The sequence below is a fragment of the Zingiber officinale genome, chromosome 2B (genome assembly GCF_018446385.1).
Source record: "Zingiber officinale cultivar Zhangliang chromosome 2B, Zo_v1.1, whole genome shotgun sequence".
In the NCBI taxonomy this organism is placed as follows: Eukaryota; Viridiplantae; Streptophyta; class Magnoliopsida; order Zingiberales; family Zingiberaceae; genus Zingiber; species Zingiber officinale.
In genome coordinates this window covers 133,923,840-133,939,449 of record NC_055989.1, presented here as the reverse complement: position 1 = coordinate 133,939,449, position 15,610 = coordinate 133,923,840, and the positions used below count along the sequence as shown (strand labels likewise).

The 15,610-nt window shown below is 35.2% G+C and overlaps 1 protein-coding gene across 10 annotated transcripts; it reads left to right on the top strand.

Moving 5' to 3' along the window:
- The first annotated feature begins 362 nt into the window (after positions 1 to 362).
- Positions 363 to 8,879, top strand: LOC122047353 (cyclin-dependent kinase F-3-like). 10 transcript variants are annotated; one of them, XM_042608559.1, is made up of 18 exons: positions 366 to 547; positions 1,316 to 1,703; positions 1,787 to 1,865; positions 3,391 to 3,459; positions 3,563 to 3,652; positions 4,384 to 4,522; positions 4,599 to 4,701; positions 4,825 to 4,877; positions 5,013 to 5,079; positions 5,511 to 5,598; positions 5,676 to 5,741; positions 5,834 to 5,902; positions 5,970 to 6,030; positions 6,101 to 6,205; positions 7,428 to 7,462; positions 7,627 to 7,672; positions 8,334 to 8,418; positions 8,503 to 8,879. In XM_042608559.1, the coding sequence occupies exons 2-18, from the start codon at positions 1,696 to 1,698 to the stop codon at positions 8,648 to 8,650; spliced, it is 1,311 nt and encodes a 436-aa protein (XP_042464493.1). In that variant the 5' UTR covers positions 366 to 547; positions 1,316 to 1,695; the 3' UTR covers positions 8,651 to 8,879. The 10 variants fall into 10 exon arrangements, with proteins under 10 accessions (XP_042464495.1, XP_042464493.1, XP_042464492.1 ...); XM_042608558.1 differs by having other exon boundaries at positions 367 to 547; positions 5,490 to 5,598; XM_042608561.1 differs by lacking the exon at positions 3,563 to 3,652 and having other exon boundaries at positions 363 to 547; positions 5,490 to 5,598.
- The last annotated feature ends 6,731 nt before the right edge of the window (positions 8,880 to 15,610 follow it).

Sequence of the window (15,610 nt, the reverse complement as noted above, 5' to 3'; positions counted from 1 at the left end):
TATTGAGCTTCTTTGTGATAAAAAATAAATATGTTCATCTTTAATATTTTCATCAATTCATTTTAAAATTAAATCATGGATGACTATAAACTTTTTGAATAATAACTAGGACATTAGCTCATTCAATATTTTTTTATATCATTGGGACTAATCATTCCAGGAGCATCCTAAATGACCGAAACACCCTCGTTTCCCTTATCCAATATACGGTAGCCGTAACTTCACCCATTATATTATTGGGTTTGGTAGTTAACCACTAAGGTCAATGGGTAATTCGGTATCACAATCTGTCCACTTTGGTAAATTAGTCCTGGAATACGTAAATTTAGATTTTATTTTAATTCATTGCGTGGGGACCACACCTCTCCTCTGTTTTCCCCCTCTTCTTTCCTCCTCTAAATTTTTCATTGATTTCCCCTTCCCCTCTCCTCCCCTCCCCTCCAATCTCTCTCCTGGTTTTTCCAATCGAAGCAAGCGTCTGCGAGATCGCCTTAAGCTGCAGGAATCAACCTCCAAAATCGTTTCTTGATGCTCTCCCTTGTTGATGGTTTGTGATTCTGGGCATCCTCCGTGTTTTTCTTCTCTAGCTTGTTTCGGATTCTGAGTCGACAGGTCAGTGTTTTGATCGTTTTTCTGGAGGTTGGTGTTTTTTTTTCAGTGATAGAAGGCAATGCCTTTTCTCCTTTCTGATTCTCCCCTGTTGGAAGGATCATTTCTGCCCCCTTTTTTAATAAAGCTAGTTTGCTGGGTCCGGCTCTATTTGCTTCCTGTTTAGCCCAACGACTCCACTAATTGGTTTTATTTTTTGGTCTCTGTTTTTGTTGATCTTAATCCGTAACTTGATGATGGCTTCTTATCGTATAAATTCTTATAAATACAAGAATATTTTCAAGTATGTTTTTCAGTTTATCTACTTTTTGTTATTTTTCTTGATTAATGATTTTCAACAAATTTGCTGCTTTTTCTTCCTGTTCATCGGAATTGACTTTTTCTGATTGTTTGAAAATTACGTAATACTTTGTTGGATTCGGTGTACTAGCCTCGCACTAAAGGGGAATGGATTACGGTCGACAAGATAGTGATGAATTTGTTTCTATCGTCAATCCTAACATGGAAAGTTTCTTACCATTGGATTGGAAAAAATAAAACCAGGGATGATGGCTTTTTTTTTTTTTTCGTCTTTCCTTGTACCTTTCTTTTCTTGACATTTCTATGATCGATTCTACCACTGTAAAATTTAGCATAGTTGAATTAATGTTTTTTTTAGCGTATTCACTATGTTGGATTCATTATCTCATTTTGTTTACATTTGCAGGTCAATTGCCCCAGTTTGTTAAAGCTGGGAGAATATTTTATAATAAATGGAACTAATTTGTTTCTGGGAATTTATTTGCGTGAACATTTACTTGGTTGTAGTGCTGGGAGAGCTGTTGCACACTGGTCTTGTTTGACACAAATGTTAATTTCTGATTTCTTCTCATCGTGATTGCTTTAAGTATGCCAGGCATGTTCTGGGTGATGCATAGTCACTCATCTGATGGCAATGAGTATTCTTTTGGTTGCATAGGCAAGTTTATGCTTGTTGATACATGCCTATATGCTGTTCAAATTCTCTACAAAGATGTTAAAGAGCTTCTTGTTCCAAGTCCTCTAGAAGTACAGTGATTTATTCTTGTTTGCTGCTGAAATAGAAACATGGAGAAGTAAGTAAATCATAGTTGTATTTCTTGAACCTAATTGTTATCTTGGTAGGGCTCATATTGCCACTTGTTCCGTTTGCTTATAGGTATAAGTTCATAAATGAGATTGGAGATGGAACCTGTGGAAATGTCTATAAAGCACTCAACATTGAAAACAATGAAATAGTGAGTGTTGAACTGAAGTTTTGATTGATCTCTTCAAACTAGTTACATGGACATAATGCTGGTACTTGCTAGGTTAGGTAATTTATTTAAAGCTTGAAATATTGTGTGGTAATTTCAAAAACATATGCATAAACATGATACGGTTTTAATGGTACCACCTTTTGTTCTCAAACTCGTGTATTTTTCATTGGTGTAAATTGTTATGAGGAAATACGGACTTTTTATATGAGAGCACACATATAAGAAAAGCCAAGAAGATCTTCTGTGATGAATTGACAGCCATCATATTGATTAGAAGAAGAAAAATTCTTGACTTCTCAGCGATTTTAGGTTATCTACATAGATCTTATGGATATATTGACTTTTATGTTAGTCAGCAACAATAGTTTAATCAAACTTTTGTCATTTCAGTATATTTAATTCTTCTTTATTTTGTAGCAGGCCTTCACCTATATCCTTAGATATTAGGTCTTTATTTATCTTTAAACAGTTCTTCACCTATAACTTATGTATTCAACAAGGTATTCTAATATATCTAAAATGTTTATAGTATGACTCAATGTTCTAAATGGTAGTTGAGGCGGCCACCTAGGTCGGAGGTGGGCATCAACCGCACCGCCTTTGTCTAAGACAATGCTTTAGGCGGTAACTCACCTCCATCCGCCACCGCCGCTTTTGGAACTGCCACCGCCATTTCGCCACTGCGACCCGTCCGGAAGCATCGCCCAAACTCGTGACGGGTCCACCTTAGCTTGGCGACGGGTCCGGAAGCATCGTCCGAGCCTAGCGACAGCCCGGAGGAGTCGCCCAGGCCCGACAATTGTCCCGGATGCATTGCCCAGGCCCAGACACGTCGCGCGGTGTCGGCGACATGTTAGAACTTATCGCCCGATCGAAACAGGGTACGTAGGTAAGTTGTAAGTTAGGGTTTAATTAAATAGCTTTAAGTTAATAATTTTAGTCCACTACTATCTATGATTGAGATAATTTAAATAGACTTAATTAAAGCCTAATAAAATTATCTCATTATATATATATATATTAAAAAAATAATTTTTATTTTTAAATATTTAGATTTAATTTTTAATTAATATATTTTATTAAATATTATAAAAAATACTAAAAAAAATTCAACCGCCTAGGAAGCCGAGACCGCCTTACCACTACCTACCACAATTTACAACATTGGTATTTTAAGTGGTGCCTTTGGCATCTATTTCGATGCTGACCTACAAACGGGAGAACCCCTTTAATCAACTAGGCAGACACTCCAAGCTCAGCCACCACTGAAATTTCCTCTCCTTTGTATTCCAGTATGTCCACCATAGCATCTAAGATTTATACCTTCATCCCTGTTTTGTAGTTTGGAGATTCAGTGTAGAATTCTAGGTCTCTGGGAAATTTCATCTTGTCCATTTTACGAATTAAATGATTAAACTATGTTTTTGTTTCTCTGATAAACTTTCAATCTACTTTAGGAGCTATTAAAATTTATGTGGTAATCAAAGCTATGAACTAATATCAGGTTGCTATCAAGAAGATGAAAAGAAAGTTCTACTTCTGGGAGGAATGCATGAATCTATGTGAAGCTAAGGTATGGATCTTGTTTAATTTTATGACTTCATCAGGGTGTTTTTATCAAGTTCTCTAATCTACTCAGGCAGTCATGACAAAAAAAGGTATTATGCTTTTGACAGTCTCTTCGGAAGTTGAACCACACCAACATTGTCAAATTGAAGGAGATTGTTAGAGAAAATCATGAGCTTTTCTTCATTTTTGAGCACATGGTGAATAGTCTACCTTTCATCTGAAGTAGGGATGACATCTGTTTTTTCCCTGAACAGTTGGGTCTTGCAAGCATTATTGATTTAAGAGGGTCAAAAAAACACTTTTACACTGGAAAGTGGAAACTAATATACTGTTATACTCTGAGGCCCAAATAGCACAGGTTGCTTTCAACCACGTTGTCTGATTTTCAAAGAAGGAAACCACTGTTTTTTTGTTGTAATGGTTAGAAAATTTGGTCATCTCAAGGCTGATTTATGAGTTACATTTCCACTTCCAATCTAATATTTCTTTCCACTATAATAGGTCTTCAGCTTCTATTTGACATATTTATATGTCCGTCTTCATCTCCTTTGACTATCTTCTGCATGCTTACTGATAGTGTTTCTTGTCCTGTACCTTACAAGATGGAAATTATATTGCATTGAACATATACTTTTTTTTTTTTTTGCATCATTCTCTACATATTTTATGGGTTAAAGTTTAGTCATTAGGGATTTATTTAACTGATTTTGGCTGTATGCTCACATATAAAATGAGCAATACAATAAATTGTCATTGTTGAAGTTTCCATACCATTCTTCTACTAAATGTTTTTCATCTATTACATAGTAGATGACATTTATCATACTTTTGTTAGCTATCTGGATATGAATTCTGTAGTCCTGTTGATGTAATTTTAATTAAGTTTTTCTAACTGAAAATCTCATTGCTTTTAGCTGGAAATTTTCAGGAGTATAATTTATATCAGGTGATGAGAGAGAGGCAAAATCCTTTCACTGAGGGAGAGATACGGAACCTCATGTCTCAAGTACTACAGGGACTTGCATACATGCACAAGAACGGATACTTCCATCGAGATCTGAAACCTGGTATCAATCAAGCTTTTTTAGTTAAAAATATACTTTTTAAAATAATAAGACTTACAAAATTACTTGTTAATCTCAGAAAACCTTTTGGTTACTCATGATGTAATTAAAATAGCTGATTTTGGACTGGCAAGGGAAGTAACCTCAGAGCCTCCCTATACTGATTATGTTTCTACAAGATGGTAATAGATGCATTTCAATTTATGTAATTGATTTTGTGCCATAACATGTTATCTGTTACTAAGTAGATAAATTGCTGTATGGCTTTTGTTTTATTTGACTGATGGTTGATCATTTATGTCAAGGTACCGTGCCCCAGAGGTCTTATTGAAGTCTTCATTCTACACCCCTGCAATTGGTAGCTAAATACTAATAGTGGATATTTTATTATTAATTGTTTTTTCTTGAATTTAAATACTATCATTTTTAGGCTCCTGAAGATTGTTGATTTTTTTTCTCAAAGTAATTTTGTTTCGTCTCAATATTGCAACAGATATGTGGGCTGTTGGCGCAATTCTAGCAGAGCTTTTTATGCTATCTCCTCTTTTCCCTGGTGAAAGGTGAAAAAATATGTTACCTTTAACTAAAAAGAAAGCAAGTTCTAAGTTTGGAGTCTCTATGTTTGAGCCTCTATGAAATTGCTATTGACATACTGAATGGGGAGTGTTCGTCTATTGTATTATTGATATAGTCTATTACTTCATATATGCATATATCCTTGGTTCATCCTTTGAATAATAATTTATATCTTGGATTTATTGTGGCAGTTGCTTCCATCATTTCATGAATTCCAATGCATAATAATCTACTCTTTTATACCAGAGCACTGTGCTTAACTGTGATATTTTTCTTCAAGACTTTAACTTTCTGACAGCACAATGTATTTGTACTACAATTAACTATATTGATTTTGCCAAATTATTTCATGTAGAGGCTCTGTCCTTTTAATCATTTGTCACATTTTTCTTAGTGAGATAGATCAAATATACAGAATATGCACCATTCTTGGAACTCCAGATAGCAGTATTTGGCCAGATGGGATTCTTCTCCCGCATTCTACATATTTTAATATCTTTCAGGTAGAAACAGACTTATAATTAAAGTTTACTTCTCATTTTGTCTCCATCATAACTTGAATTTCTACTTCATGTAAAAGTTTCCACCTGCTGATATCTGGGATATTATTCCAAATGCCAGCTTGGAAGCAATTGACTTGATCCTGGTAGGTTCATATGAATTTTATATTCACTTGCATTTTCCTTGCTCTAAAGCAACCTCTGAATGATGCATATGGTTATGCTTCCTCCAATTCAGCAATTATGCTCCTGGGACCCGCAAAGAAGGCCAACTGCTGAGCAATCCTTGCAACATCCCTTTTTTCATGTATTTTCCTCATACTGAATTTTTTCCTCGAACTCTATGTGAGAGCTTATTTTTGTACACGTTTCAGGTAGGCACATGGGTTCCATGTCCTCTCCAAGATCCATATCAACCAAAGATAAAACAAGTTGGTGAGGCTTGTGACTAAGAGTTAGCCTCTTATGCTATTGATGAATTCAATTGGTTGTCTGATTATTATAGGACAATTACCAAAGCTTGAACTAAAGTTGTGGGATTTTGGCACCGAATCAGATGATTGTTTCCTTGGTTTAACATTGGCAGTCCAACCTAGTATTCCTGAGAGAGGTAATATAAGTTAATCCTTGTAGGTATTTTTGTAAATTTGATGATGTTTCTTTGAACTTTGATTGTCTTGCAAAGATGAAGGTTTACCACTAGCTAAATACATGGTTTGGCTCTGAAATCTGGAACTAGTCTGTCTAATATTTATTCAAAACTAAAAAAAATTGAACTGAATCAAAAAATATGATTCTTTGGTTGGTCTAAGCATAACAATATTTGTATTCAGTCTCTTTGTTTAACTGTGAACTAAACCAAGTATATGTCAAAAATGCACAGTTTAACAATTTTAACAATTTAAGTCAACATATACCTTTTATAGGGATGACAATGGGATGGGTATCCTTTGGTACCCATCACTACTCAACCTATTTTATTGCAATGCCCATTGAGTGTATCTGAGATGAGATTAGGGTAAGTAGAATATATCCATGACAGGCATACAAAGGGTCTGGGTTTGGCTTGGGTTGTGGATAATGAATAAATTTCATTATTTTTTCAGGTACATATAGGTATTACAATCCCTAATTTTTAATTTTTTTTTCTTGTATTCCATATGAAAATCGGTTTAAGTTTTGATGGGTATCTGATAGTCCCATGGGTATCCTAGCTATTTAATTGGCTACTTGAAGGGTGTGGATAAAGGTACCCGGGAAGGGTATAGGATGGTATGAGTATTGAGTTTCTTAATGTATATGATAGACATAGGCAGTGAAAATTTAATGGTATCCTACCCGTTGACATCCCTGTTCTTTTAAAACATTTTTTGTTCAAAAAAATTGCATTTTGAAAATAAGATTTAAAAAAATGATCAAGCTTGGATGCTAATTCAGTTCAACTCAAAATAAATTTTGGTAGGTTTTACTTCAATTTACATTCTAATTTTGTTTGGTTTAAATTCTGCAAAATCAATATAAATATGTTTGTTTGATTTGGTGGAATCTAGCTGGAATGGATGATGATAGATAAACACTGTTAACTTGACATTCTTCAGTTTGGTAAGATATTTTTCTATTGCTTCTCTAGTATGACACTAGTGGTCCTTAAAAGATGGTGGAATTATTATTAATAATAATATTATTATTTTATTATTTCTATTTTTGTTATTTGGCACCCCTCTGCATATATTTATGCAACTTAAGTTGATGAAATATCTGCTTTTTATTTGTTTATCTCTTTGGAGTCCTTGCGCATCAGTTCTAACTAGTTTTTTTATTTGGGTATGCAGATGCTGGGAAACATGTCATACAGCAACCAAGAGAGGTAAGTTATTAATTTTCTATATAGTTGGCAGAAATATGGTAATGATTGAAAGAAATAATGAAACGAGGCATTCAAAAACAAACTTGCATCACCATTTAGTGCTGATACGTTTTCTTCTGATGCGGCACTTATTGCTTCATTGCTGTTTTTTTTTTGTTCTGCAGGACTTCTTGTTTTACAATGGGTGCCAGGACCATTCTAACCGATCATGTAACTCTATCTTGGATTTGTACTTATTTTTTCAATAGCTGGTAGTTTTTCATTTAATTGAAAGATGGAGAATGGAGAATGGTTTCAAATCTTGTTCCTACCATTTTTTTTCAGCATACCAATCAATATTTTTTGGAACTTTAAAATCCCACTTGAGTTGCTAGCTTAAACAACATTATTTGTTATATATTCCTAATAATATCTATCCTGAGTTCTATCTTTTGTCACATTTTCATCTTCGTATTTCATCAATTCTCACCTCTTACTGTCGTTCTTAATTTCTATCTGATATAATGGTTTGGTAAAACTTTTTTGAAATGGCTATATGTTTTCTTGTTAGAGGAAATTGAACTCGAGTAACTTTTCTCGAGTTCATATAGCACAATTTATTTATTTATTTTTATTTTTATTTTTTGCAAGCAATCATCCAGACCTCAAAAACTCATGCTTGTCTTTTGTCTTGTTTATAATTAAAATAGGCTTAAAGATATGTGTCCATGTCTTGTAGATGCTATTTCTTTTTTTTTTGTTAAGGGTCTTTACTTGTCAGTTAATGGAGTTTTTGCTCTTGAACTTACACTAGAAATGCTGAAAGTCCCGCTCCCTTGTGCTAGCTCAGGACGATTTTCACTCATTTTTGTTTGATTCTTGATTACTTCAGTGTTTTGGCCCCTGCTGTCAAGTGACCAAAACATCAATGATCTAACAGACATATCTTTGCTACCATCATCATACATACTGAGCAGGTAACAGCCTTGTTATACACAATTTTGAATTTTGAATAAGAACACAATGTGTCTAATTCTAGTCTTGATCTTTTTTCTTCTTAGCCAAGCCCCTCAATCTACTACTATTAGCGTTGAAGAGTCATCTGGGTTCACATTCCCTTCTGTGCAGCCAACTCTACTGGACAATGGTGCATTTCGACCAATGATGTCATTCTCTGCGCCAATCCCAAATGTTCGCTCATTCAAGTAACTCCATTTTGAAATTTTATACACTTTGCTCATCCTTACAATTACACGAGATTGACGTTGGAGACAGTCAACTAAGCTGCTGAATAGATCTTGAAAGTGTCAATTCTAGTTTTTGTTTATTATAGAGTGCTTTACAAAATAAGGGATACCCTTGTACATATCAGTGAATGTTATGGAACATTGTCAATTTGATTGCTGATGAGATTCATGGATTGAACCTTTACAATCTTCCCCTTGGTTGTTGTACCTTTTTTTTTACCACAATCAAAGGAGGCGTTTAAAGTTACTTAATTTTCACCAAAATTTCAAAATTCGCACTTGTTTTTTATTATACCCTTCTCTTTCAGCTTTAAGTTAAATAAAAAATTGTTTTTTAAAAAATTAAATCGAATGAAATAAAATAAATAAAAATTTAATTATTTTATTAAGAAGTTTCATATGAAAGTCATTAATGATCTTAAAAAGTTTATTTTATTTTTAAAATGTGTGATCATCTCTTCAAATTATTCATATTTTTTTAACAAAAAATTAAAATATAATATAAGGTGAATAAAAAATTCTAAAATTAAAGAAACATAAAAAAAAAAAAATTTATTTTTATCTTTTTAAATAGCTGCTTACAAAAGGAAAAAAAATAAAACAATTTTTTTTTAAAAAAAAAAGTGGAATAAAAAAATTAAATAATTAAAACTAAATAAATTATTTTGGTGTTAATGTTTTGATTAATCATACTACGTTAGAATTGATTTTGTCACAACATCAGTAGCTTGACGCTATGATTCTTATCTTTGAATAACACTAGCATTGTTCTTCGAATAACATCATCGAAATAGTATTGATGCTTAGAAATTAGCACCATAATTTTGTGATATTCTTCGCACAACAACACCATAGTGGTATTTAAGGTTGTAAATGACTCGAGCTTAGCATCAGCCTAGGCTCAAGCTCGGCTTGACTCAAGCTCGAGATCACTCAAGTACGTAGAGTTGAGCTCGAGCTCAAGCTCAATATTTAATTATGGACTCAAGTTCGAACTCAAGCTCGAATTGTTTTATTTTTTTATTATTTTTTAATAAATAAATTTATATATTATATATTATAAAAATATATATTATTACTGATTCGTTTGACTTAACGAGCTACCGAACCAGTAATAATTTGGCTCAAATTTGGCTCGATTTCTAATCAAGCCGACTCGAGCTCGGTCAACTACGAGCTCGAGTCAAGTTTTTAATCGAGTTACTCGTGAGCGACTCACGAATGACTTCATTTGCACCCATAGAGATGTTGATCCTTGAAAATCAACACCACCCTTTTATGATATCAACATAATAATATGGTGCTAGTGTTCAAATAACAACACTATAATGGTGGGACTGGTGTTTATGCTTGAAAACCAACACCGCTTTGTTACGATATCAACGAAACATCGTAGTTTTGTTCTTCGAATAACAGTCCCACAGTGGTGTTGATCATTGTAAAAGAGCACCATTCTTTTGTGATATCAACAATACTATGATGTTGTTCTTCAAATACAACACCATAGTAATGCTAATCCTTAAAAATCAGCACCATCCCAATAATACTATGGTCTTGTTCTTCAAATACAATATCATAGTAGTACTAATCCTTGGAAATCAACACCATCTCATAACACTACGGATTCGAATCAACAGAATTGACATGAACTCATACATTTTTGTAGGGGTCTCGAAACCCGAATTTGACACCATAAAAACCTTCCCTACATTACCCTTTTCAAATACATATCAAATTTTCAAAAATCTAAATCTCCTAGATCAATTAATAAATTTCGATTAAAATCTATTAATGGACCTAGCAAATTCTGATTAGACCTAATCTACTAAGCCCAATAGGTTTCTGCAAAGCCCTGGAGTCCAAATGTGCCATGAGTTATTAGCTTGAAGGCATTTCCAATAGTACTCAAAAGATTTTTAAAGTTTTAGACTTTGAGGCAACAGACACAAGCCCATACTAAGAACTAGAATTCCATCCATAAATACCTTTCCTATACTATCCAATTCCAGTATACGTCCATATTCCGGAAATTTAAATCCTTTATATACATCAATGGGTTTCAATGAAAACTTATTGATGGACCTAGTAAGATATGATTAGATCCAATCCAAATCTGATAGATTCTGTGGTGCCCCGGAGTCCAAATGTGCCCTAAGCTATCAACTCAACTTAAAGGCAATTTAAGCAATCCTCAAAAGGTTTTTAAAGTTTCAGACTTTGAGGCAACTAGCATGAACCCATAAGTTCTTATAGGGGGGTCTCAGAATCAGGATTCCATGCCATAAATACCTTTCCTACGCTAGATTATAAATGGACTTCTTTAATTTATATATTAGGTGTTTTGAATACTAGTATGTGTTGGTGCAGGTTTCACCAGAATCAAACATGAGTTTTGATATTATCAAAGGTTCAAGTTAAGTCATATTATAATCTAACAAGTTGACTGAGTGTGTAAGTTGTTTACTCAACCTGGAGAAAGTCTTAGCAGATCGTGGAAGTCAGGCAGAAATCCCAAGTAGGTCGAGAGGACACGACACTTGGCAAAGAAGCTCAATAGGTTTGGAGGATCGAAGATCGAGAAAAAGTCCTAGTGGGTCGATCCGATGCTAAGAAGCAAAGTCCAAACATGTCTGGAGGACCAATGTTTGGTAGGTAGATTAAGGTAAGCAACTGGAGAAGAGTGACAATGAGGACGTGTTTCGGGAAGGAACAAACTCTAGGTCGCTGATTCAACTAAAGAAATCGAGAAGGTTTCCAAGTTGAGATTAAGACAGTCTTACTGTCTATTACTACTCATGCATCTTATTATTCATATATTACTGTGCTAACTCTGTTTTGTAGGAGCTTTCATTCTAATTCTGTTTTGTAGGAATCGGCGTTTATCAGTCGACCAAACACCAGGATCAGTCAACCGAACCAAGTTGATTCAGACCAAAGATTAGTCAAAGCAGAGTTTGGTAAAGTGACTGATCAGTCGACCGAACTCATGGATCGATCAACAGAACCATGCAGATGTGGCATAGTTCAAATCGATCGGAAGCAGAGATGGAAGCTAGCCTGATCGATCGACCGAACACAGGGATCGATCGACCGAACGATCACTCCATTAATGGTGCATTAAGTGTGAATCTCGACGAATAGGGAAATTCACTGTTTGGTCGACCGAACAAAGGGATCAATCGACCGAACCATTAAAGCTCTTTAAATGTACAAAGATCATATCTCAGTAAAGAAGAAAGGGGGCGTGATCAGTTGATTAATAGGGTGCTTCAATCGACCGAACTGATCAGTCCATCGAACGATGCTTATAAAAGGGGAGCTCGAGCTCAGAGGCAGAGCATCTGTTTTCAGTTTATCTCTGTGCAAAGCTGTTGTTTGTTCTATTACTCTACTACTCATTTTCAAGCAAGCTGTTGCTCCATCCAAGAAGTACCGATTGAGCTCCATCTTCTATCTAGTGTCGATATATTTTTATTTAGCTTGCTTTGTACTTAATTTCAAGTAAGATAGTAGTAAGATAGTAGCATGTTACTATCTTACACATCTCATTGTACGAATTGCTTCTTTCCGGAGATTTCGAAAAGAAGGTTTTAGTGAATTGTCCAACGATGCGATCAGGGATCGTGGGTCTTAGAGTAGGAGTCGACCTAGGCTCCAAACCAAGTAATCGAAACGTATCTTTATTTTCCACTGGTTATTCTGATTTATCTTTACAATAAAAGAAAAGTTTTTAACATGCGATATTTACCCCCCCCCCCTCTATCGCATCTTTCTATCCTTCAGTATGTAAAATAAAGAAATACATTTATAATTAATGTGAAACAAGTGTTCCATCTGTTGGTGTAGGGAGTACCAGACGATTGAACCTGTATTTTGATAGAAAAGAGGTTCAAAGTTAAGTTATCTTGTTGTCTAACAAGTTGACTAAGTGTATAGGAAAGTCTTAAGTGATCTTAGTCAAAGGAAAGTCTTAACTGCAGTTAAGCAGGTGAAAAGTCCTAGCTGCGTTTAGGCAACGAAGTCCTGGTGCGGGGGACTGAGCGAAGTCTTGGTGGGTCGAGGACTTTAGGCGAAATCCTAAAGTCGAGGACTCTAGGTAAAAATCCTAGGGGTCGCAAACACCAAGTGGAAGGTTGGATGGGTCGTGGATCAGACGTTCAACATGAAGTCCTAAAGTCTCAGACGCTAAGAAAAAATCCAAACGGTCTGGAGGACCAATCTGGTAAAAGGTAATTTATCCTGAGAGGAGTAGGTGAGGACGTATTCCTCAAAGAGAAAACAGTAGGCGTCGGTCCGACCTAGAGTTTCAGCGAAATTCAAAGTCAGAACCAAACAGTCCAAAGACTATCAAAAGTTAATTTTTATATATTTTTTGCCTATTATTCTAACTCTGTTTTGCAGGAAAACTAACATTTTGCAGGTTAAGATTTTGCCTTAATCGGTTGACCAAACGTTGGGATCAGTCAGCCGAACCTTAGTGATCAGATCATCTCACGGGCAACCTCGACCAAGGGATTAGTCGATCGAACGTCGTGTTTAGTCAACTGAACGGTGGATAAGCAACGACTTGATCGGGCCGGGCTGATTGGACCAGATAAGTCGGGTATCATCGACGATCAGATCGGTTGATCAAATGAAGACTCATCTGAAGTGACAACATCTGGAGGGAAAGGTGGGCTAATTCAGGCAGGATTAGTCGACCGATCAACGTTGAGTCAAATACTAATCCCGAGATTAGTAAATCTGGATCATGTCCAACTCGGCTATAAAAAGGGGTTTGACCAACAGCTTTAGAAGAACATTCTGAACATCTTTTGCTTCTACGTGCTGCTCAGAAAACACTTTCACGACGCCCGAAAATTGGTCTGACGACAACTACACTAATGATTTCTTCCTCTTAGTCATCGACATTTTCTTTAATTGTTCAAGTTACTTATACACAATTATAATTACTTTTGTAACTTATTTAGATTGATAATGATTGTTAAACAAAAGCGATCGACGATCCCGGACCTTGGAGTAGGAGTCGTCACAAGCTCCGAACCAAGTAAATCAATTGTTAGCGATTGCTTGTTTTGATTTTTTTTCCTTTATTCCACTGCGATGTACTCCAATTGTTTTTAAACAAACATGAAAAAGTCACGAGTGTTATCCCCCCCCCCCCTTCCCCCTATCACGTCTCGATCCTACACCATCAGTGATACCCAAAATTTAATCAGGTAGTTAACTTATTTGACTTTAAGGAGAACATGTTGATTAAGACATATATGTCAAGTTTAGTGAAAGCAAGTTTGTTATACTTATCTTGTATATAGATGACATATTGCTTGCAAGCAATAATAAAGGTTTGCTGCATGAAACGAAGTCATTTCTATTACGTAATTTTGAAATGGAAACTCTTGATAAAACATCCTTTATTTTAAGCATACAGAAATGTAATGATCGTTCATGAGGTATATTTAGAGTTTCACCAAAGGCCCAAATTTAAAAGGTGCTTATACAATATGACATGGAAAATTATGCATCTGGCAACACAATTGTATCTAGAGGCGATAGATTCAGCTTGCAATAGTGTCTGCAACTTAAACTTGAAATAAAAGAGATTGATTAAATCCCTTATGCATTAGCTGTGAGAAGTCTTATATATTCATAGGTTTGTACATGTCCAGTTATAGCGTACATAGTGGGGATGTTAGGTGGGTATTTAAGTAACTCAAGATCGTCACACTGGAAAGTTATGAAGAGAGTGATACGGTATTTACAAAACACTAAGGAACACATGCTCACATATCAGAGGTCTGATCACCGGGAGGTGATTGAATATTCAGACACTGATTTTGATAAATATTTGGATAATAGGAGGTCCACTTTGGGCTATATTTTAATACTTGTTGGAGGGGCTATATCATGAAAAAAAATCAATTAGATGCTTATAGTCATTTATACTATGGAGGCAGAGTTAATAATTTGTTACGAAACATCCAATTACGGGATTTGACTGTGGAACTTCATCACAGTATTGCAGATCATTTATGACATTGACAAACCATTGAGGATCAATTATGATAATAAAGTTTCAGAACTTTATACCAAGAACAATCACATTTTGTCAAAGTCAAAGCACATTAACATCAATAATATAGCAGTTAAAGAAAGAGTTCAGACTTATCTGGTTATAATAGAGTACATCAATACAGTTTTTATGTTAGTAGATCCACTCACCTAAGGTATTTCATACGCATGTTGTGGATATAACGAGTCCTTATGGAAGAAGTACCATCTAGTGGGAATTTATTGGTGAACTGTCGTGGACCAGCTAGAGAGAGTGAATAGCCTGTAATAAAAAGTTAACACTTTTCTTGCTATCAAACTTAGCAAGGACACAATTAATTTATTAAAATAATAAAACATAAATAAAGTAAGAGACACAGTGAATTTACTTGGTTTGCAACCGAGGAGGTTGCTAATATAAGGCAGCGGAAGCTCAACTAGAAAGGCCTCCTTCGTTGAAGGCAGAGTAGTCTCTTATAGACTGTGAAAAATCAGAAACTAAAGAACGAATGTAGAAATGAAGTACAAAGTGTGTTCTTGACTAAGAGGACAAACCATCTATTTATAGCTCACTAGTCAAAAGTGACCATTTGCTGACATGGCATCTCAAGGCACCTTGAACAGTTGGAGATGTCTCCAAGTGGATAAAGATTTATCCACGCCAACGTTCACTTTTCTGATCGGGTATATTGGAGGCACCTCGAGTAATCCAGGGTGCCTCGACTACTATTCATGCAAGGCGCCTTGGATCATCTAAGGCATCTCGGATAGGCTAAGCTAGACTCTGCAGTTTATCTCTTCACCAATGGCTCTAGCTTATTGGAGGTGTCTTCAGTTGACTGATAAATCCAAATTTTATCATGAAATGAGT